This window comes from Piliocolobus tephrosceles, chromosome 12, assembly GCF_002776525.5.
Source record: "Piliocolobus tephrosceles isolate RC106 chromosome 12, ASM277652v3, whole genome shotgun sequence".
NCBI lineage: Eukaryota > Metazoa > Chordata > Mammalia > Primates > Cercopithecidae > Piliocolobus > Piliocolobus tephrosceles.
The window spans coordinates 123,685,009-123,709,782 of NC_045445.1; the positions used below are offsets into that span (position 1 = coordinate 123,685,009).

The following is a 24,774-nucleotide window of genomic DNA, read 5'->3' on the forward strand; positions in this document are numbered from 1 at the left end:
TCTCTACAAAAAAATACAAAAACTAGCTGGGCGTGGTGGTGCACACCTATAATCCCAGCTATTTGGGAGGCTGAGGCACAAGAATTACTTGAACCTGAGAGGCGGAGGTTGTAATAAGCCAAGATGGTGCCACTGCACTCCAGCCTAGGGGACAGAGTGAAACTGTGTCTCAAAAAAAAAAAAGGATGCTAGGGTCTTTGCGTGTAAAGGACGATTTGTTGGTTTCTGTTTTTTTTTTTTTTTTTTTTAACATCTTTTATGCCACACAAAACTAATCATATGGAACAGTCCCATTCCCAAGACACTGACTCGGTCCTCAGACCTATGGGCTTCCTATGGCCCACCTCTCACCAGTCTCTCGGAAGTACATCAGTATTTCTTTTACCTGATTGATTATATATGAGTTCTCTGATGAGATCCTTCTAAGGATGGAAGAGATGAGCTCTTTCTAAAGATGAATGGAACTACCCTGAGCTCAGGTAATATAACGAAATAAAAGAAAACAAGATCCAGTGGAATGAAGAGAAATAGGAATGCAATCAAGCCACATGCAGCTGGTCAAAGCACACCTCGTCTCGGGGAGCAATCCCCCACGGTGGTGGGAGTGGAGCTAATTGCATTGGTACTATCATATGACTAAAGCAGGATGAATGGTTTACAAGTCAGAACTTCTACATCAGTGGACTCAACACTTACAAATTGGACTGAAACATTTATACGGACATTAAAACAGGGTGGAAGTCAAAACAGATGATATATATGGAAAATTATCATGAAGAGAAGCACATCCTGTGGAGCTGTATATAGGATGCTGGTATCAATCCGGATTCTTCGGTCACTTCTATTCCTAAGGGTAAATATAACATCATTCCTCTTTCCTTATCCCAAATCGTCTGCTAATTCCCACTTCCAACTTTTAGCAAAAAGGATTGTGAAAATCAGACTGAGCTGACAATTCTAAAACTAAGATGAATGAAAATGAAAATTATCAAGACCTGGAGCATTTTTCAAAAATAAACTAGAGAGGCCTTTTCCCTCCAATAGTCTATTTTACAGCTAGTAAAGTGCATCACACAGAAACTTCCAATTCCTTAGAAGACCACAAAGGAATACAATCTGCACAGGTACTGTATTAGATGGATAGAAGTTTGACAGAAGCATAAAAACTCCACTTCACACGCTGTGCAAATGTGGAATTGACCAGGAGGCAGTTTTTCACTTAAGATCTTTGAAACCAAGCAGTTGGGGGAAAAATTCTAAGATAACATTTGGAATGCTTTAATCGACAGAAATATACAAATGAATTTTAAAATAAAACGAAGGCATCAGTGAAGAAGATCTAACATGAAAGTCGCCACAACCTCACAATGAGAATCCGATCAGATGGAAGAAGGCAAAAGCCTAAATCATAGAGTGGCGGAGGGAGGCATGGGACAGACGGAGGGCTCTGGGACTAAATCATCAGGGCGTGGCCAGCTGATGTCTTCCGCTTCCAGGGTCCCGGGGCCCTAGGTGGAGGTTTGGGACAAATATGATATTTGGTCACAAGGACAGTACGATCTGCTGTATCTGCAATGGGAAAGGTGCACGGAATCCTGGAAGGACTGAAGACATCAGATGCTATGGAAACAAGATGGAGAGTACGAGGGCACAAGAGCTGTAAGGAGGCTCGGTGCTCTTCGGTGACAGGCATCAATCACACCACAACAAGATGTCATAAGTTACTACTTTAGTGGAAGATCTGAGTAGCTACAGGAAAAGCTCCTTGGGAAAGTCCAGGTGGTACAGAGAAAATACACATTCAAGCACTAGGAATAACTATGATGCCACGCTCAGAGCAGGTGGGAGAAAGCAGTTCTCTCTGGTTGACTTGCAGAAGGCAATCTTTCTTCACAGAGAGGACCAGAGCATTCAGTCCTCTAGAAAGTTCTATTAGTCTTGATCTTGTCCCTACAAAGAAAACAATGAGAATATCCATAGTGAGTTTGTGAGTACAACCTCCTCTGTTTTGACCAGGACTTAGAGCATTTCATTATAGTGATAATTCAAAAACCCTTGCTGTATCTCAGAATTATTTTCTACAATTACTACAGAAATAGAATGACCATTTAATTACTTACATATACTTTAAAATGGTTCTTTACTGTCAGTGAAAACTCTGGTTAGATATAGAGTGACTGCTAAAAAGTATGAGGTTTCTTTTTGGGGTGATGAAAATATGCTAAAGTTAGCGGGAAGGGCTGCACAACTCTGTGAATATACTAACAAATATGGAATTGTATACTTTTATTTATTTATTTATTATTGAGACGGAGTCTCGCTCTGTCGCCCAGGCTGGAGTGCAGTGACGAGATCTTGGCTCACGGCCACTTCTGCCTCCTGGGTTCAAGCAATTCTCGTGCCTCAGCCTCCCAAGCAGCTGGGATTACAGGCACCGGCCACCACTGCCCGGCTAAGTTTTGTATTTTTAATAGAGATGGGGTTTTGCCATGTTGTCCAGGCTGGTCTTGAACTTCTGACCTCAAGTGATCCACCCGCCATGGCCTCCCAAAGTACTGGGATTACAGGCGTGAGCCACTGTGCCTGGCCGGAATTATATATTTGTAAAGGGTGAAATTTATGTTGTGTGAATTAATCTCAATAAAACTCTTATTTAGAAACTGTTTTGAAAATAAATTTTCTTAGAATCTCTCATGTATAAATACCTAGTGAATTTACCATACTTACTAAATTCTTTCCCCAAATCTCTACTGATTATTTGTACAGTTTAACAATTTTAATTGTCAGGCTAAGCATTTTAAAATTTTAAGAATTGCTTTCTGCTTAAATTTGTTCATCTAATAACATATTAGAAGTTAAGACTAATACTTAATTAGCATACAACCTGAACTACTTAGTTTTAAAATTGCCTTTAAAATAATATTCAATTAAAGCCACCTTTTTACAACCAAACATTTTTCTAAAGATGGCTTCTGCACTACTCAAATTACTCCACATATCAGAGCAATAGTTTGAACCATTTGAATCAACTGGTCACAGTGATGCTCAACATTCTATTTGACTTACATACGACTGAAAATGGAATCAACAGAAATTGGTATGATCCAGGTATTTCAAGCTGATTTAGCTTAAACGTGGCTGGGAATAGTGAGAGTATGTATGTTTGTGTCCACAAACCAAACTTCTCTAAACTTCATCATTTGAGATGAGTGGCCAGTCCAGCAATATTGTATAGCAGTCCACCATGACACTTCCATAGAAAAAAATAAACATCCATATGGATATCATTTATAACACTTGTCAGAGAAGACCAATGCTACTAAATGGTACAATATTGCAAAGCTATATAAACTGTATTTGTTTACAAATATCTTTGTTGCATTATGCTAAAGTTGTTAAAAAATCAAGGTTTTCAGAGTAATAAGAAATATATACAATTAAAATATATTGGGGAGAAACATTACAATGTTAAAATAGAATAAAATATCAATATGAACTTATGATTTAAAATATATTTTAAATATAGCTATATTTTATAGCTCTGTCCAGGAAAAGGGCCTAGAAAAGGTATAACAAGCATTCTCAATTCTCAGATTAGCATCTCTAATACTGATTAAAAAGAAACAGGGCTGGGTGCCGTGGCTTATGCCTGTAATCCCAGCACTTTGGGAGGCTGAGGCAGGCAGATCACCTGATGTCAGGAGTTTGAGACCAGCCTGGCCAACATGGCGAAACCCCATCTCTACTAAAAATACAAAAAAAAAAAAAGTAGCCAGGTGTGGTGGCTCATGCCTGTAGTCCCAGCTACTTGGGAGGCTGAGACACAAGAATAGTTTGAACCCAGGAGGCGGAGGCTGCAGTGAGCTGAGATTGAGCCACTGCACTCCAACCTGGATGACAGAGTATGACTCTGTCTCAAAAAAAAAAAAAAAAAAAAGAAAGAAAGAAACAAGACTCCTTGGGGGAGAATAGTTGATTCCAGGACACGGGCACAGAAGGTATAAGATGAACCTAGGATATCATCTTGGGCAAGAAACGCTTTCAAGGCAATAGAACACGAAGGATCCAGCTGGAAATAGCTCTCATTGGCCAAAGGTATGTCAATTCAAGCATCAAAAAGGAAAATGACTGTTACATACAATAACATGGATGAATCTCACATAAGGCCAGATACAAAAGGGTATAGACTATGTGTTCCTTTTAAGTTCAAGAAGAGAACCTATGGTGACAGAATTAGAAAAGTAATTATATGGTGGAGGAGGGAGGGAGAAGTGTTAGACTAGAAAGGAGTCTTTGGGGGTAGAGGAAATATAGATGTAAAAAAAAAGCTGTAAACTTAAGATGTGTGCACTTTACTATTACTACATGTTATGCTTCAATAAAATAAGTGCCAATTAAAACATATCAAAGTAAAAAAATCTATAATAATACTAAAAAAGACAAAGCCATAAACTCATTTGTTACCATTTAAGGTGGCTTTTAACATATTTCTTACCTGGACAATTGGTAACTTGAAGGGAATTTAATTGTCCCTTTAAATGTAAAAGGAAGGAGTTAAACACTTATCAGAAAAACTGTACTTCAAAATACCTAAATGGCCTTATTTGATGAGGAACAGCTTTACTTTATAGGCGAATAATTGACAAAGGAATCATTTTTTTAAACGTCCTTTTATAAACCCAAATAAAATTACTGTGTTAATTTTAACACAGGTCGAAATGATCAATTGGGGTAAAAGCCATTAGGTAAACAGCTGATGGGTAAGTATACATTTGCATAGTGCCAAAATAACACCGCACAGATTATTTTCTAGTGAAAAGGGGAAAAATAACTATAACTCAGAGTGATCAGACAGCCATCACCTAAACTATGCTCAATCATAACATCACTAATGGTGGCTCAATGAGATGTCATGGGTCTCACAGTGTAATTCTGCAACAGTGCTTATGGATATTCTAGCAAAAAATGTTCCATTAGCTCTTTCTTTCTTTCCTTCCCCCTTTTTCTTTCTTTCTTTCTCTTTTCTTTCTTTCTTTCTGTTTCTTTCTTTCTTTTTTTCTTTCTTTCTTTCTTTCTTTTTGACAGAGTCTCACTCTGTCGCCCAGGCTGGGGTGCAGTGGCACATTCTCGGCTCACTGCAACCTCTGCCTCCTGGCTTCAAGTGATTCTCATTCCTCAATCACCTGAGTGGCTGGGATTACAGGCATGCGCCACCACTCCTGGCTAATTTTTGTATTTTTAGTAGAGACAGGGTTTTGCCATGTTGTCCAGGCTGGTCTCGAACTCCTGACCTCAAGTGATCTGCCCACCTCGGCCCCCCAAAGTGCTGGGATTATAGGCATGAGCCACCGCACCCAGCCGCCATTAGCTTGTAATGAACTCCCAATTTATAGAAAATACAGGGAATGGGGAATAAGCTAAATGACATTTCAAAGAATAAATTAAACAAATCAAGGTAGGATCCTTTTTCAGGACAACTGGCATGGTCTCTCAACAACGAAATGCAACCTAAGTATCCATCAACAGATGAATGGATAAAGAAAATGTGATGATATATACACAGACACACATCAATGGAGTACTATTCAGCCATAAAAAAGAATGAAATCCAGTCATTCGCAACAACATGGATAGAACTAGAAGTCATTATGCTAAGTAAAATGAGCCAGGCACAAAAACATAAACTTCACATGTTCTCACTTATTTGTGGAATCTAAAATTCAAAGTAATTGAAGTCATGGACACAGTGAGTAGAAGAATGGTTACCAGAGGCTGGGAAGGGTAGTGGGAGGGTTGAGGAGAAGTGGGGATGGTCAATGGGTACAAAAAAATAGAAAGAACGAAAAAGACCTACTATTTGATAGCACAATAGGGTGACTACAGTCAACAATAACTTAATTGTATATTTTGAAATAACGTAGAGAATGTAATTGGATTGCTTGTAACTCAAAGGATAAATGCTTGAGGGGATGGATGCCCTATTCTCCGTGACATGCTTATTTCACGTTGCATGCCTGTATCACAACACCTCACGTACCCCAGAAATATATACACCTACTATGTACCCACAAAACTTTTTTTTAATTAAAAGACAACAACAACAACTTGAGACTACCCAGATGTGTTATGTGGTCCTGGAATAGATCTCGGTTTAGACAAATCAGGTGAATGATTATTGACATGGAAAGATGGGATGGTTAAATGAAACAAAAGCAGGTTGTAAAACAGTATGAATAGTGTAATCTCATTTGCAAAAAATGCATATATACACAAATGGCAAAATGTCTGGAAGAACATACAGAAGCTATAGCAGTGGCAATCTCTGGGTTTTGGGAACACAGAGGTCTCTCCTTTCTTTTTTGGCTTACTTATGTCTTCTGTTTTTTCTTTTCTTTCTTTTTTTTTTTTTTTTGAGATGGAGTCTAGCTCTATTACCCAGGCTGGAGTGCAATGGTACTATCTTGGCTCACTGCAACCTCCGTCTCCTGGGTTCAAGCAATTCTCCTGCTTCAGCCTCCCAAGTCGCTGGAATTACAGGCACGTGCCACCACACCCGGCTAATTTTTGTATTTTTAGTAGAGACCGAGTTTCCCCATATTGGCCAGGCTGGTCTTGAACTCCTGACTTCAAGTGATCCATCCACCTCGGCCTCTCAAAGTGCTGGGATTACTGGCATGAGCCACTGCACCCAGACAACGTTTTCTTATTTTTTTATAATGCACATACACTGCTTTTTTGTTAATACAGGATTATTTTAAGTTAAATGAAGCAGAACCCTACTGTTGCTAGTAGAGTTGAAGCTTAAGGGTAGGTAGTCAGAAGAAAACTACAGATTATTTTCCTTATTACCATAAAACAGTGAAACTTCTTCTGTGATTGATAACGTTTCCTTTATAATGTTTAAATTTTTTATTGTGATAAGCTACACATAACATAGAACTTACCATCTTTTTCTTGTTTGAGACACGGTCTTGTTCTGTCCCCCAGGCAGGTGTGCAGTGCTGCAAATCATAGCTCACTACAGCCTGGAAGTCCTGGGCTCAAGTGATCCTCCCGCCTCAGCCTCCTGAGTAGCTAGGACTACAGACACACACCACCACACCTGGCTAATTTTACCTTTTTAAATTTTTTGCTGAGACGGGGTCTATGTTGCCTAGGCTGGTCTCGAACTCCTGGCTTCAAGAGATCATCCAACCTCAGCCTCCCAAAGTGTTGGGATTACAGGCGTGAGCCACCACACCCAGCCCGGAACTTACCATCTTAACCATTGCTACATGTACAGTTCAGTGGCACTGAGTACATTCACGCTGTTGTGCAAGCATCACCATCATCCATCTCCAGAAGTTTTTCATCTTTCCACCTGAAACTCTGTACCCACGAAACAATGACTCCCCATTCCCTCTTCCTCGCTAGCCCCTGGCAACCTCCCTTCAACTTTGTGTCTCTGCATTTGACTACTCTAGGTACCCCACATAAGTGGAATTTGTCCTTTTATGTCTGGCTTATTTCACTTAGCATAATGACTTCAAGATTCACCCATGTTGTAGCACATATCAGAATGTCCTTCCTTTTTAAGGCCGAATATTATTCCATTGCATGAACTGATCCCCTTTTAGATTGATTGATCATTTTAACTTATTTTTCATTTTCAACCTATAACGTTTATGATGACAAACTGCAAATTTAATTGCTTTTTAAATAAAATTCATGGTAGGCCAAATCCCTGCTCGCTGTTGTGAATACCTCTACAGTGCAAGAATTCCTGGAACGGTGAGTGGGACACCTTTACTCAGACAAATCAGATACTTTGTAATGGAAATCAAAGTGGTACATTACTGTTTCGCTTTGTATTTTGAAGCATCCCTGGGTTCACTGCTGGGATTGCTCCAATCGTCGGCTTCAGGTGTGGTCTTGTAATGGCGCCATGCGGACTTATTAAAAACTGGAAGTCTCTCAAATGACTCACTTGAAAGAGCCTATTGGAGAAACAAAAATATACACCAAAGGTCCACAGTGTCATTTTTCTCAAGTGAAATAGTAACCCAAATTTTATGTAAAACATCAGAAACCTTAATACATATTTTCAAAATGATATTAAAAATACACCTTAGTAGTTTACTTAGACTGGCCAGGAAAACATTAAAGCTTTTTTAAAGGAATGAAAACATTTGCTCATTCAAAATCAGAACTGAAATACACATGACCAGAACAAAACATATTTTAATTCAGCTCATACTGCTTTGATCAACTGTTTTTACTATACCTGGTGATTGGTCTCACGAAGGGCCCAGGAAGAAATAAAGTCTCATGCATCCCAGGTTTATAAACACATACCATCAAGTGATATTAAATATCACATTACTTAGAGGCATGGGCATCTAAGATAAATACTCCCAATAACTGGTTAAATTCTGGTGTCACATACACAGGTTAAGTATCCCTTTGAAATGCCTGGGAACAGGCCGGACACAGTGGCTCACGCCTGTAATCCCAGCACTTTGGGAGGCTGAGGTGGGTGGATCACCTGAGGTCAGGAGTTAGAAACCAGCCTGGCCAACATGGTGAAACCCTGTCTCTACTAAAAATACAAAAAAATTAGCCGGGTGTGGTGGCACGCACCTGCAATCCCAGCTACTCAGGAGGCTGAGGCAGGAGCATAGCTTGAACCCAGGAGGCGGAGGTTGCAGTGAGCTGAGATGGCGGTACTGCACTCCAGCCTGGGTGACAGAGCGAGACTCCATCAAGAAAACAGAAGAGAAGAGAAGAGAAGAGAAGAGAAGAGAAGAGAAGAGAAGAGAAGAGAAGAGAGAGAAAAGAAAAGAGAGAAAACAGAAGAAAAGAAAAGGAAGGAAGGAAAGAAGGAAAGAAGGAAGGAAGGAAAGAAAGAAATGCTTGGGACCAGAAGTAGTTCTGATTTTTTCCGATTTTGGAATATTTGCATTGTGCTTACCTGTTAAGCATCCCTAATCTGAAAATCTGAAATCCGGAGTGCTCCAATAAGCATTTCCTTTAAGCTTGACCTTTGAGCAAGCATCACATTGGCGCTCAAAAAGTTCCAGATTTTCTTTTTTTTTTTTTTGACGGAGTCTCGCCTAGTCGCCCAGGCTGGAGTGCAGTGGCGCAATCTCGGCTCATTGCAAGCTCCACCTCCCGGGTTCACGCCATTCTCCTGCCTCAGCCTCCCGAGTAGCCGGGACTACAGGCGCCTGCTACCACACCCAGCTAATTTTTTGTATTTTTAGTAGAGACGGGGTTTCACTGGGTTAGCCAGGATGGTCTCGATCTCCTGACCTCGTGATCCGCCCGTCTCGGCCTCCCAAAGTGCTGGGATTACAGGCTTGAGCCACCGCGCCCGGCCAGTTCCAGATTTTCAAGCATTTTGGATGGCAGATTCTTGGGTTAGGGATGCTTGACCCGCAGTAGTATGTTATGCCACCATTTAAAAGAATGAGCCAGTTCTACATAAACTGTTCTGGAAAGATCTCCAAGACAGATTGGAAAGTAAAAAAAATAAGAAGGTGCTGAAATTTCATTTATGTGGGAAAAATTCTATTTTTCCCATATTTATAAATGTAGAATCAACTCTAGGAGGAACTGTAAGACGCTAAGACCTGTGGTGATCTCCGCTGAAGAGAACTGGTGGTTTAGGGCCAGTGGGAGGAGAGACTAATTTTTCCTTTTGCAGCTTTTAAATTTTTATTATGTGTCTATATTACCTATTCAAAAAAATGTTACAAATATTCTAGAGTTTAGAAATAAAAGTCCAATTACCACCAATGAATAAGAAAAATAGTGTTACAGAGAAGTTTTTTTTTTATTTTTTTTTTTTGAGAAGGGGTCTTGCTCTGTCGCCCGGGCTGGAGTGCAGTGGCCGGATCTCAGCTCACTGCAAGCTCCACCTCCCGGGTTCACGCCATTCTCCTGCCTCAGCCTCCCGAGTAGCTGAGACTACAGGCGCCCACCACCTCGCCCGGCTAGTTTTTTGTATTTTTTAGTAGAGACGGGGTTTCACCGTGTTAGCCAGGATGGTCTCGATCTCCTGACCTTGTGATCCGCCCGTCTCGGCCTCCCAAAGTGCTGGGATTACAGGCTTGAGCCACCGCGCCCGGCCCGAGAAGTTTGTTATTAAATGAACCTTTTATCTAACCATATTATGATTACCGAATTCTTGTAACTTTGGGAAGGCCAGTGAGTTTTTAAAACAGAAGACCAAAATACTTCAGTTTATGAAAATCTATCTCTTTTTAGATCAGATCTTTCAATAGGCATGCAGTTTTTTAAGTCACAATTTAAAATTACGGTTTTAAAAATCAGCATTTTAATTTTTTTTTCTCTTTTGAGACGGAGTCTCATTCTGTCGCCCAGACTAGAGTACAGTGGCACCATCTTAGCTCACTGCAACCTCTGCCTCCCGGGTTCAAGTGACTCTCCTGCCTCAGCCTCCTGAGTAGCTGGGACTACAGGCGTGCACCACCACACCAGCTAATTTTTTGTATTTTTAGTAGATATGGGGTTTCACCATGTTGGTCAGGCTGGTCTCGAACTACTGACCTCAGGTGATCCGCCCACCTCAGCCTCCCAAAGTGCTGGGATTACAGGGATGTGCCACCGTGCCTGGCCAAACTCAGTATTTTAATTTCTATACCTCCAGGTTTTATATTTTGTTATACCTGAGCATAGAATCAAGGGTGAGGCATAACATGGGTTTCATGGGTAAGTGAAGTAAATCTGAGATGAATCTAAGAAACGATTGCTATTCTCAATCAGCGATTAGAACTTAAAGCTTTAAAAAGCAAAGATGCCTCATACTAACAAATAAAATGCAGTACCTAGGCCGGGCGCGGTGGCTCAAGCCTGTAATCCCAGCACTTTGGGAGGCCGAGACGGGCGGATCACAAGGTCAGGAGATCGAGACCATCCTGGCTAACACGGTGAAACCCCGTCTCTACTAAAAAAATACAAAAAAGCCGGGTGAGGTGGCGGGCACCTGTAGTCCCAGCTACTCGGGAGGCTGAGGCAGGAGAATGGCCTAAACTCGGGAGGCGGAGCTTGCAGTGAGCTGAGATCCGGCCACTGCACTTCAGCCTGGGCGACAGAGCGAGACTCCGTCTCAAAAAAAAAAAAAAATAAATAAATAAATAAATAAATAAATAAATAAATAAATAAATGCAGTACCTTCAAATAAATGACAGCATCAGTACCCACTCCTTCCATAGAATACAGTTTCAGATCTCCTTGAAAATATCTAGCATACAGACGGGAAATTGGCAAACCATAACCAAATCCAGCCTATTGAGAAAAGAAAATTAATACAGTGAGACAGGCACAAATGCTACCACATTTTATATGATGACCATTCAGAGAAGGTTAAAATAAATTCTTGATTCAGATTTAAATCAAAGAAATTACTGACTCAACCTTTACAATGATGTATATCCTCTTCTATGGCAAACAACCTCTTTATTTTCACCTGCAAAAACATGTCTTATATGTTTGGATAATAATAAAAATATTCTAATTTTTAACTAATACTTTTTTAGCATTTAAAAGCAAAGTTTTATCATTTTTAAAAAGCACATTCCAAGGCTGGGCACAGTGGCTCACACCTGTAATCCCAGCACTTTGGGAGGCTGAGGCAGGTGGATCACCTGAGGTCAGGAATTCGTGACCAGCCTTGCCAACATGGCGAAACCCCGTCTCTACTACAAAAATTAGCTGTGCGAGGTGGTGGGAGACTGTAGTCCCAGCTACTCAGGAGGCTGAGGGAGGAGAATCGCTTGAACGCGGGAGGTGGAGGTTGCAGTGAGCTGAGATGGCGCCACTGCACTCCAGCCTGGGTGACAGAGGGAGAAGAGGGAGACTCCATCTCCACAAAAGAAAAAAAAAAAAAAAAAAAAGCACATTCCAAATCAAGGGGAATGGGACCTGATGACAAAACTAAACCACATCATTTCAACGTCCCATGATCAGATTTCCCTGCTCTTGGAAGTGAAAATCAATAGCGCAGTGCTGAGTGCAAATCTACCAGTAACAAGACCAGAACACGGAAAGGAAAACAATTTTCTGATGGGTTCCGGGAATGTGAGAATATTTTGGTATATTATAGTTCAGATATTTTTAGAGATTAAAAAAATTTTCAGTACCCTACTATATCTCTATGTCATGGAACTCTGACTGTCAATAACAGGTGTTCAGGGAGAAAAAAAAAAGGTCTCGGGTATGGACAAGAACAATACGAACCGAAACTAAATGTAATACCGTTTGCGGTGGCAGTGGGGCAGGGTGTGGAAGGAGATATTGTAACACCAAGCTTCCTCACTTCTGGTTAAATCTATGAACAAGGTTAAGGAAGGAGGGCAGGGGACCATGTGCATAGAGTCACATGGGCCTTAGACTCAGATAGACCCAAGTTGAAATCCACTTTCTGTGTGACTCTGAGCAGTTTGCTCAACCTCTTTGAGACCGTTTTTTCATCTGAATATATGATTAAAAAAACTGACCTCAGAGCTGCTCTAAGGATTAAATAATATAACAAGTATCAAATCTTGGCACAGTGCTTACCACAGTAAAACTAAATAAATCGAAGCGTACTCCAGCTACTGGAAGCAGCAATTTTATGAAGTTACATGGATTTCTGCCCTTTTCTAACATCTCTCCTTGATACCTTCTCTCAGGGTAGCTCCTAACTGAAAGGGCAGAGGGTAAAAGAACATACTCCATTATTTGAGGGCTTTAGGACTTGCTGAATATGGCCAGTAGTGAAGATGAGGTATCTACAGTAGTGACTCAGGTAACCACAGCAAAGAAACTAGCTCACTCTAGGAAGAGATGTGAGGAAATCTGCCTTCTATGCTCAAGCAAGGCCCAGAGCCTGCCCTCAGGTCCGACACGGAACAGGCGAGAGCTCCGAGGCCAATGCAGATGTGAGTGTAAGCCCAGACTCTCAGAGTGCAGAGGAGGGGTCTGGACCTCGGATTTGCTGAGGTTCAGGAAAGGTTTCCCAGAGTGTCAAAGCATCCGCAGGAGTTCGCTGGGTGGACATTCTCACAACAGAAATGCACGTGTAAAGGCACAGAGGTGTAAAAGTGCGAGTTGCTCAATGAGGAAATTATGTTTTCTAGTAGTACATATCCATGTGCCCACTTTAAAGCTGAGGAGAGTTTCTTTCTCTTTTTTTTTTTTTTGAGGCAGAGTCTCGCTCTGTCGCCCAGGTTGGAGTGCAGTGGCATAATCTTGGCTCACTGCAACCTCCACCTCCCAGGTTCAAGCAATTCTTGTGCCTCAGCCTCCTGAGTAGCTGGGATTACAAGCGTGCGCCACTGCTCCTGACTATTTTCATGTATTTTTGTTAGAGACCGGGTTTCACCATGTTGGCCAGGCTGGTCTCGAACTCCTGACCTCAAGTGATGCACCCGCCTTGGCCTCCCAAAGTGCTAGGATTACAGGCCAGTTTCTTAACTGGGAGAGCCACTAGCGGAAGCATTTCTTCAAAAGGAAAGGCCACATAGTACACTGGAAAGAACACAGACATGGGCAGCACCAACTCTGCAGTTAATTAGTTCAATGACTTTGGGCAAGGTCATTTCCTCATTTCCTCGTCTATACAATGGGAGTGTGCGTGCGTAATTTTTAAAAGTCTCTTACAAGTCCCCAGTTCCTCAAGATGCTATTTTAAGACCTGGAAGAGACAATCTATACTTCTTTTAAACAACTGAGGAAGGTGCTAGATTTGTTTGTGCTGCCTTTTTTCCTTTTGATGTGTATTTAAGTGCATGCCAGAGCCTAGTCAAGGCAATGCCTCTCAAACGTGACCTTTCATGAATCTTCTCGAATCCTATATAAATGATTTCCTGTTTCCAACATGCTGAGTTAACAAACTCTGTCTCAAATAAAGGATGCAAAGTGTTTGATTTTATTCATACAAATAAAATATAATCTTATGTGCTTATCAGTCAGGCAGGACTTTAAAATGAAACTTAATTTATACCCTGAACCATTTTGCAGACTGATAGATATGTTGCTGTGTTTAATGACACAGGGTTCAATTGTTGTTTGTCAATTAGAAACACTCAGCAGGGGAAGCAAGTGTGGCCCTACCAGGATCTAAATGCTACCATGGTAACCAGAGGCTTTTCTCACTGACTTAATAGGGCTGAAGGCTATTTCCAGAGTGAGACAGAAAGGGCTCTGAAAACGCATACACCACCTATATGTTTCATGCTAATGTTATTTAATATAAAAATTTAGTGTTTTCATAATTTAACATTTTAATTATATAAACAAATTTGACAGTGGAGATTCCAAGGCACTAGGTGATTCGCGCCTCTGTGGTATGCACGCCAGAGTGTGCAGGACCAAGTGGCAGCTATGCATTCAGTACTGTCCCTTTGCTCACCCACTGGTAACTTCCACCCCTTCCAAGGGTAGCACAAAGTGGAAAATGGTGCTCCAGTAGCAGTCTTACCACGATGAGGTACTTTTCTCTGTATTTGGGAGTGAGGCACTCAGCTCGGAGTGTTTCTTAGAGATAAATCAGAGAGGAAATAGAAGTACAAAGGATTCACAAAGAAAGTAGCCAAGGCAAAAAATTCCCCCTCCTCCAAACCGCAACATTCTAAATCAACTACACTAATGTGACAACCTGGGGAGAGAGGCAGCTCCCTCTGAACCCCTTCCCGTGCTTATGATCTTTCCTTCAGCAGCAGTTTGAGATGCTTACCAAAGGGGCAGCTCTGGTAGGCTCCAGGCTGGGTCTAGGAGCAGTCGAATACATGTAGTTAAAAAGACGATCTATTTTTCGAAGTGGGACACCACCACCTAGGTCACTGATCTGCAATGTACAAAATGTTAACAATCAAAACAAAGAAGTTGATCTATACTTAGTAGGAGGCAGTGGGTTCATTAAATAAAGTACATAGCAGATTACTCTAAAATGTACAAGGACTTTGAATCCCCCAGTGACATGGCTCCTTTGTGAACAGTGTAAAGCAAAGGTGGCCGAATGGTACAGTAGGATCCAACAGGCTTGATGTTGAGGTCTTGTTCAACTCCATGAATAACAAGGTTCTAACGAAGTTTAAATAAGGTAACTTAAGCCAAGGATCTAGCACAGAACTTACAAATAGGACACTCAATAAATGTCAATTTTCTTCCCTGTGATTTTTCAATGTCTAGATACTATTAAATCACAACTGATAATTAAAGTATACATGCACATAAAACAGTTACCTTAATGGATAAGTCTTCTTTACCCAAAGTAACGAGGGTTTTAACAGCGGGATAGCCCTCTTTTCTGTCTTCATAGAGTTCGACTGTTGCTCTCATTGAGTTCTAAAATAATAAGATCTTTTTGTTAATCATACTGCCGAATCACAAACCATAATTTTTAAAGAGAAAGAAGTGCAAGATGACTTATACCCAACAACCCTTTTTTGGGGGCAAATATTAGTTGGATTTTTATGGCACTTTTCCCTCTAAAGAGCTTAGCTAAACGTGCTCAAATCAAGGAAAAAATTCCTGACACTTTGTTTTTCACCTAGTTTTAGCCTCATCCAACATGCTAAATATTTATTTTTCTCTCCTTCTTCTTTTTTTTTTTTTTTTTTTTTTTTTTTTTTTGCTTTACGGTATTTAAATTATTCAACTCAATCCAGAGGAATGTTTTTATCGCATGTAATGAGGCTATGCAGAGGCTGATTTGTGCACTTTAAATCCTATTTATCAGTCTGCATTTATAGAGCACCTTTTCTCTAAAGAAGGCAGAAAAACTGAAAGGATGCATGCTTCCCACAAAAATTAATCATTTGGCTGAAAAAAGTAGAAGAAATATCGGTTAAAAAGAAATTCTGAAAAAGCCACAGCTGCTGAAGAGAAAGTTCACAATTTAATGCCCATTTCAACCTTAAAGCATTACATCAGTAACACTCTAATTTTTGGAAGCAAATCAGCATAACTGATTTTTCAGGTGTTCAATTTAGTATTTCACGCATTGGAAGAAATGAAATTTTAGCTCAAATGCCTTGTGCCTGTAATACTGCTACTGTAAATGTCATTAGCTACTGATTAACAAAAGCAACAGCTTAAGTTGCAGAGTCTAAAGGATTTGGTGGGGTGGTGGGGGGTGGTTCTTTTGGTCCAGCTCATCTACATCTTTCTCTGCCTCTCTTGGATCTTCTGAATTGATTCAAATATTTTATAAAAGGGTTGCAGGATCTCTCAGGACTGGAACAACCACTAATGTACCAGTGTGGTTAATTTTCAGAAGCATAAATATGTATAAACATGCTTTTATTTTGATCTGGCTACCACCAATAAAGCCTTTGCCAGGTTTGGAAACTAAAAAGTATCTCTAATCTCATAACCAAAGAAAAAAACAGTATGGATTTTACATAAAATCACTAAAGTGCAATTAAGCTTCAAAATCAATATGTACTAATATTCACGAAAACTATACTGTACACAGCAATTTTTCATCTCACAGTGTACAAATTATAAAACCCACAGGATATCAGAAATAGAATTTTTAAAATGGTTATGCAAAACCTTTTTCTCATGCTAATCTAATGAATCCATTATGCTCTGAATCAAAGTAATTTAAAATGAAGACTTCTTTCCATGTTTTTAAAATTCCACTTACCTTGAACAACTCAAATAGCATATGAAACAGATGTGAGGGCACATAAACCACCTGAATAGGTTTGTCTGGCGCTTTGGCTGAAAACAGAGACAAAACCATCAATCAATAAGGACCCAAACTAGGAGAAACTCAAGAATGATGTTTGCACTCTATTTTCCAAGTGTGTAAAACAGAGCTCTATAAAAGGCTAATTTGAGTTTCCACCTCTAAAGGCAGGGCTGAGCAAAAGCATATGCTTTGGAATCAAACAAACCTGGGGTGAAACCCCGTTCCTTCACTTACCAGCTATGTGACCTTGGATAAATCACTCAATCTCTTTGAAACTTTGTGGAGCAGAATTGGAATATTATCACCTATGCCATAACATCCTGAGTATTACAGAAGGCCAGCCAGATATCACTTGGTGTTTTTCAAATTGCGGGCTACCTTCTGCCACTGACCCCAGGGGGAATTCCACGGGGAATGTGGAGCAACCGGGAAAATAAAAAAAGGGCTGGTGAACTGGACTAAATGGCAGTGTTCAATTTTGTTAAATTATGACAAACAAGACATCTTATAGCATAGAATGTAAAGTTCACGTAACTTTTTCTCAAGCAGCTAGCAGATAAACCCCTAGAGACCTACGATTTTTTCCCCTTGCACCATGGGTCGTCTGAAGAAAATCTGAGAAGCACCAAAACCCGGGTCAAGCACTAAGAAGAGTGTGGGATACAGAGTAGATGCTCAAAAATATAGTCCTTCCTCCTCCTCATGACCCAAAATCACTTAAGAGATTGAAACTACATGAACTCTCTCAGGTAGAATGCTGTAATTTCGACCAGCTACTTCCTCTAATAAGGTAATTAACAATAATATAAATCAGAGCTCACATTTGCTTGATTCTTAGCAGTCTACCAAGAGCTTTCACATACATTATTCAATTGACTCCTCCTGACAACATTTCCTGGCTCCTAGCAGGGTGGTGGTGTTTAGCGGCATGGAAACAGGCTTTGGGAAGCCTGTGTGACTTGCCCATGGTCCCAGAAGTGGCACCGAAACCGGACACCTGAACCAAGAGCTTTGGATTCTAAATCCTGAACTCTTCAAAGAGCAATTATTTTCATTTTTATTTATTTATTTTTTGAGACAGAGTCTTGCTCTGTTGCCCAGGCTGGAGTGCAGTGGCGCCATCTCGGCTCACTGCAACCTCCGCCTTCCAGGTTCAAGCGATTATCCTGTCTCAGCCTCCTGAGTGGCTGGGATTACAGGTGTGCGCTGCCACTCCTGGCTAATTTTTGTATTTTTAGTAGAGACAGGGTTTCCCTATGTTGGCCAGGCTGGTCTTGAACTCCTGACCTCAGGTGTTCGCCCGCCTCGGCCTCCCAAAGTGCTGGGATTGCAGGCGTGAGCCATTGCGCCTAGCTCCTTTATTGTCATTTTAATGGGGCTCGAGGAACAAGCTGGGTGCTCAGTTTATCTTGTACCAAATGGCATGATTAGTTACATAAACAGCCTTATGAATTCAACCTTTTCACCCCAAATCTCAAGAAAAGGCAAACGCCTTTTATACAGTGGGATTTTTTTGTTTTGTTTTGTTTTGTTTTGTTTTTTCAGTTTAAACAACATTCTCTAGGAGCCATATAAAGGCTTGCTCAATTACTTGCACTTTTCTTTGGGAACATTATAGTTTAGATTTCTTTACTTCCTTTTAAAACCATGTTAGATGTTTTTGTCCATGACTCTTTCCTAGTTCTGGGTCTCGAGGCTGGCTGTTAAGTAGTAGATGCTTAATAGATGTTTGCTGACTTATAAATAAGTAGAATATGAATTTTCCATCTAAGGGCACATTTTTAAAAGTCAATTAAAAAAAATGGCCTAGGTTTGTCATATTCAAGACTCCAGAAATAATAAAGTCTCTATTTTGTACAATCATTGCTCCAAATGCCATTAGTTGAAACAGCATTTAAGAAATACCATTGGATATAAGGAATTTTATTTCCAGACAGTTCTCCTTCCAAAATAAAAAAGCATCCACTTAAGGTGTTCAGGATCAACCTCCAACCTGCATCTCCAACATACAACTTGTTAAGGCAAAAACACATTCCTTAATCATGTTCACAGAGAGCTCTAGCATTAATAAATTATACATAAAAATAATCACTACACTACCCAAAGCAACATAAAGCTAGAGGCTACCTAGAAACACCAGCATTCATTTATCTTAGTGATAGGACAAGGGGCTTCAGAACATGATTGAAACGGGGCTTCTGTAATTCGTGAGACAATGCCAAAGAGTCGGAAAGCTCCTCTCCTGGTGGGTGAGCTGCCCAGCATGACAGCCTCAGTGGGGACAGAATGTGCTGACATGGGCTGGCACTTGGAAATCAGCAAGAACAGGCCTGCTGCTTTGGCCTTTAGAATGAGGGAGGCTGTCACTCACGCAAAAGAGCAATTTGTTACTACCTGTGGATGTGAGGTCAGCTCCTGCCTAGTCCGTATGAAGAGAGAGAGAATATTAAGATGGCTCTCATCAGGAACACTCCAGACAAGCCCACTTGGTCCTGGTACTGTATTTATTCAATGGGGATATGACTCTTCTCAGAGAACTCAAGAGACCTTGAAAGCAGCTTTGACTTCATGCCTTCTAGTCAAATAGAGGGGCCATGTCCTTCAACAGCAGCCTGAACTCCTTTCACAGTTTAATCTCATTATAAGAGAAATACATTTTTAATGTACTTCTGAAGGGGAATTTGGTTTATCTTTTTTTAAATTTTTTTTTTGAGACAGGGTCTTGCTCTGTCACCCAGGCTGGAATGCAGTCATGTGATCTCGGCTCACTGCAGCCTCTTACCTCCTGGGCTCAAGCGATCCTCCCACTTCAGCCTCCTGAGTAGCTGGGATTACAGACACATGCCACTATGCCCAGCTAATTTTTCTATTTTGTGTAGAGACAGGGTTTTGCTATCTTGCCCAGGCTGGTCTCGATCTCCTGGGCTCAAGAGATTCTCCTGCCTCAGCCTCCCAAAGTGCTGGGATTACAGGTGTGAGCCACCATGCCTGGCCTGGTTTATCTTTAATTGTAAATGCTCACACCCTGTTCAGTAATTCCACATCTAGGAATCCAACCTGCAGAAATACTTTCATATGTTCACAAATTTTTCCACCCTCCCCACCTCTCACACTCTTTCATAGCTCATTATATGGAATATAGGAAAACCGGAAATCCTAAATGTATACCCATAGGAAAATAGTTAAATAAATTATGGTAAGCTACACTATGGATAATCTCTAAATGAGATTAATACTTGCAAAGGTCTTCAAGGTGAAGTGAAAAACATGTTATAAATAGGGTTAAAGCTATACATGCTTTATGCAAAAACCAAAACTCTGTATGGGACTGAGAAAGTAGTGGGGGATTTCCCTTTTCACTCACATTTCTGTATTTGTATTTTTGTGATGAGCATGTCTCTTCCATAATTTACAAATAAAAAAAAAAGGAATATGTAAATAAATATGCAATCATATGATGAACATAAAAAATCATCTGTAACCCCATTACCCAGGAAGTTGCTATTTGTATTTTGGTAGTATAAATCCTTCAAAATATTTTCCAATGAACTTCCACTATTATAAACTTTTATAGCCTGTATTTTTAAAAAATATCTCAATTTTTCCCATACATTATTCGTTTAAAGCATCATTTGAAAGGGCTGCATAGTATTCTAAATTATAGGTGTACCACAATTCAGTTAAACAATGCTCTATTGTGGAAAACTTGGGTTGTTTTCTAACTTTATAAGAAAACTACTGTGATCATCAATCTTGTACATAAATCTGTGCATCTCTATTTTCATATATTTTTGTTTGTTTTTTGAGATGGGGTTTCACTCTATTGCCCAGGGTGGAGTGCTATGGCACTATCTCAGCTCACTGCAACCTCCGCCTCCCGGGTTCAAGTGATTCTCCTGCCTCAGCCTCCCAAGCAGCTGAGAATACAAGCATGTGCCACCACGCCTGGCTAATTTTTGTATTTTTTGTAGAGATGGGGTTTCGCCATGTCACTCGGGCTGGTCTTAAACTCCTGGACTCAAGAGATCCGCCCACTTTGGCCTCCCAAAGTACTGGGATTACAGGCATGAACCACCGTGTCCAGCCTCTATTTTCTTATAATAAATGTTCTGAAGTTTAATTTACTGGACCAAAGAAAATGACCATTATTAACTTATTTACTGGGCCAAACAGAAAGAACATTGTTGGCATTTTTTAGAAAGGGTATACCACTTTAAGCTTATACAAGAAATATATGTGCTGGTGAGAAAATATTTTTGTGGGCACAAATTCAAAGCATTAAAATGTTTTAATCACTGTCATTTTGAAAGACAAAAATGGCATTTCTGGCCGGGCGCAGTGGCTCACGACTGTAATCCCAGCACTTGGGGAGGCCAAGGCGGGTGGATCACCTGAGGTCAGGAGTTCAAGACCAGCCTGGCCAACATGGTGAAACCTCGTCTCTACTAAAAATACAAAAATTAGCCAGGCATGGTGGCAGGCACCTGTAATCCCAGCTACTCAAGGGGCTGAGGCAGGAGAATCACTTGAACCTAGAAGGCAGAGGCTGCAGTGAGCTGAGATCACACCACTGTACTTCAGCCTGGGCAACAGAGTAAGACTCCTTCTCAAAAAAAAAAAAAAAAGGCATTTGTCTGTGTTTGTTTGCACTTCCTTGATTAGTGAAGTTAAACACTTTTCCACATGTTTATTGACTGTTTGCATTTGTTACTTTGAGAACGGCCTATTTATACCTTTGTACATACTCTACCTTGATCACTTCTGTTCCAAGAATTCTGAGGTCTAACACATTACACATTCCTGTCTAAAAACTCCTTACAATAATATATCTGGTTGACCAAAGGCACAGAAAGTTTACAAAATACATAAGAAAATGAAAAAATTTTGGATCTCACTGAAATATGGCTTAGGTATAAAGAGCTTCTTAGTCAGCCTTTTTTGAATGTAAGGTTAAAATTAGTTTTCTTTTACCATTGAATTCTTCCACTTCCAGCTCTGGAGCTACCAGGTAATACTGTTCACACAGCATCTTGGCTGTTTCATATGCATCTACAAGAAAAGGAAAAAGTTTAGCTGCTGCACTAATAACATATAGGCACAAGCATGTATGTGTGTGTGTGTGTGTGCATGCATGTGCATGTATATATCTATAGGTATATAAGATAAACAAACTGTCTAAACAGATGGATGTAGAATTAATCAACTACAACCTTTTACAAAATATCCTTTTGTGGCTTTAATAGAATTACATGACTAAAACAAAAGTTCTCTTTTCTATTTTTTCCAAGACAGTGTCTCACTCTGTCGCCTAGGCTAGAGTACAGTGGTGTGATCATAGCTCACTACAGGCTCGAACTACTGGGCTCAAGCAGTCCTCCCACCTCAGCCTCCCAAGTAGCTGGCCTTACAGGCACATGCCACCATGCCCAGCTAATCTCTCTTTTCTTTTTCTTTTTTTTTTTTTTTTTTGAGACGGAGTCTTGCTCTGTCGCCCAGGCTGGAGTGCAGTAGCCGGATCTCAGCTCACTGCAAGCTCCGCCTCCCGGGTTCAGACCATTCTCCTGCCTCAGCCTCCCGAGTAGCTGGGACTACAGGCGCCTGCCACCTTGCCCGGCTAGTTTTTTTGTATTTTTTAGTAAAGATGGGGTTTCACCGTGTTAGCCAGGATGGTCTCGATCTCCTGACCTCGTGATCTGCCCGTCTTGGCCTCCCAAAGTGCTGGGATTACAGGCTTGAGCCACCGCGCCCGGCAATCTCTCTTTTCTTAAAGGATTTTTTGTTTGTTTGTTTTTTGAGACAGAGTCTCACTCTGTCGCCCAGCCTGGAGTGCAGTGGTGCCATATCGACTCACTGCAACCTCCGTCTCCCAGGCTCAAGCGATTCTCCTGCCTCAGCCTCCCGAGTAGCTGGGATTACAGGCGGATGGTACCACGTCCGGCTAATTTTTGTATTTTTAGTAGAGATGAGGTTTCACTATGTTGGCCAGGTTGGTCTCAAACTCCTGACCTCAGGTGATCCACCCACTCTGGCCTCCCAAAAGTGCTGGGATTACAGGCATGAGCCACCGTGCCTGGCTTTCTTTTCTTAAAGTTTTAATGACCATAACAATGGCAACATACTAGAATACTGGCAATTCAGCTAGCTCCATACCAAACACGTATTTGTTTAACTTATAACTATTACCAGAAGATATTTTTCATGAAAATTTACGAACTCAAGACTATACTTTCCAAGCACCATGCAAGCTGACAAAATTGTAGCAAAATAATATTTGTCATGATCTTAAAAATAATAATGCCAACAGTCTTGTGATTTGCCAGAGTTATTTGTAAGTGAAACCTCAGTAAGTATTTGCTGAATGAATGGATTTCCATAAGCCACACAATTTAAATTACTGGAGATGCCACTATCACTTTAAAAGGTCCTTTCAATTAGTTAAAGGTAACAGGCTGGGGCTGATATTTATCAAAGTCTGAGGAGCAACAGTTCACTTTTTAAAGGATAAAATAAAAGACATACGGTAAGAAGATCAGAGCCATTACAGAAATAGCTGGAAGACAGAATTCAGGAGATTCAAAGATGGGGAGCAAATTCAGAAAGCAAAGGTGCATTACAAGACATTGGATACTGCATCTATGCCTTTTCTCTCGAACTATAAACAATCTGAGGTCAGCGTTTGTGTCTTAACACTTGTTTTATAACTTGCATAGAACTTCGTATAGTGCCTGTGTAGATGGTCAACAAACAGTCCTTGAGCCAGGTGCAGTGGCTCACGCCTGTAAACCCAGGACTTTGGGAGGCCGAGGTGGGCTGATCACTAGAGGCCGGGAGTTCAAGACCAGCCAGGCCAACATGGTGAAACCCCGTCTCTACTAAAAATACAAAAATTAGCCATGCATGGTGGTGAGTGTCTGTAATCCCAGCTAGTTGGGAGGCTAGTTGGGAGGCTGAGGCAGGAGAATCGCTTGAACCCAGAAGGTAGAGGTTGCAGTGAGCCGAGATCGTGCCACCGCACTCCAGCCTGGGGGACAGAGTGAGACTCTGTCTCAAAATTAAAAAAAAAATAAAAATAAATAAAAAATTTTAAAAAAAACCTTGGTTTGATAAATTTTAAACCTTTTGGTAATTTACTTTTAAAAAATCTTTATTGGAGATAATTCTTATACCATACAATTCACTCATTGAAAGTAAAGTGTACACATGGCCGGGTGCAGTGGCTCACACCTGTAATCCCAGCACTTTGGGAGGCCGAGGCAGGGGGATCACTTGAGATCAGGAGTTCGAGACCAGCCTGGCCAACATGGTGACACCCCCTTCTCTACTAAAAATACAAAATTAGCCAGGCATGGTGGTGGGTGCCTGTAGTCCTAGCTACTCAGGAGGTTGAGGCAGGAGAACCACTTGGACCCGGGAGGCAGAGGTTGCAGTGAGCTGAGATCACACCACTGCATTCCAGCCTAGGTAACAGAGTAAGACTCCATCTCAAAAAAAAAAAAAAAAAAAAAAAGTACATACAACTCAGTGGTTTTTAGTATATAGTCAGAGCTGTGCATTAATCACTATAATCAAGTTTACATTTTCATCACTACCAAAAGAAGTTCCAAACCCATTAGCAGTTACTCCCCTCCACCCAGCCCTAGGCAACCATGGATCTACTTTATCTCTATAGATTTGCTATTCTGGACTTTTTACATAAATGGAATAATATGCGGTCTTCTGTGACTGGCTTCTTCCACCAGCATGTTTTCAAGCATCATCTACATCATAGCATGTGTCAGAACCTCATTTCTTTTTATTGCTATATTATATTCCATTGTGCAAGTATACCATATTTTCTTTATCCATTTATCAGCTGGTAGACATCTGGGTTGCTTCCACTTTTTGGTTATTATGAATAGTGCTGCTATGAACCTTCATGTCTAAACATTTGTGTGAACATATGCCTTCATTTCTCTTGGGTATATACCTAGGAGTAGAAAATTGCTGCTTCGTGGGCGCATTTGGAATGTTCTCAACAGGATTATCAGCTCTTTGGAGACAGGCTCTTATTTCCTTTATATTCCCCACATCAATACTGTGCAAAAGTAGAT

At 40.7% G+C, this 24,774-nt stretch overlaps 1 protein-coding gene across 2 annotated transcripts in view; it reads right to left on the reverse strand.

Moving 5' to 3' along the window:
- Positions 1–228: 228 nt before the first annotated feature.
- Positions 229–24,774, reverse strand: part of PDK3 (pyruvate dehydrogenase kinase 3) — a 76,703-nt gene continuing 52,157 nt past the window's right edge. The window contains exons 6-13 of one of the 2 annotated variants that reach the window (XM_023202589.1): positions 21,656–21,733; positions 16,637–16,713; positions 15,229–15,330; positions 14,720–14,830; positions 11,176–11,289; positions 7,837–7,976; positions 4,496–4,532; positions 1,855–1,950 (exon numbers count right to left, since the gene is read on the reverse strand). In XM_023202589.1, the coding sequence (XP_023058357.1) occupies positions 4,523–4,532; positions 7,837–7,976; positions 11,176–11,289; positions 14,720–14,830; positions 15,229–15,330; positions 16,637–16,713; positions 21,656–21,733 (632 nt within the window). In that variant the 3' untranslated portion in view covers positions 1,855–1,950; positions 4,496–4,522. Of the gene's footprint in view, positions 1,951–4,495; positions 4,533–7,836; positions 7,977–11,175; positions 11,290–14,719; positions 14,831–15,228; positions 15,331–16,636; positions 16,714–21,655; positions 21,734–24,774 lie in introns of both variants that reach the window. The other variant, XM_023202588.2, reaches the window with a different exon arrangement.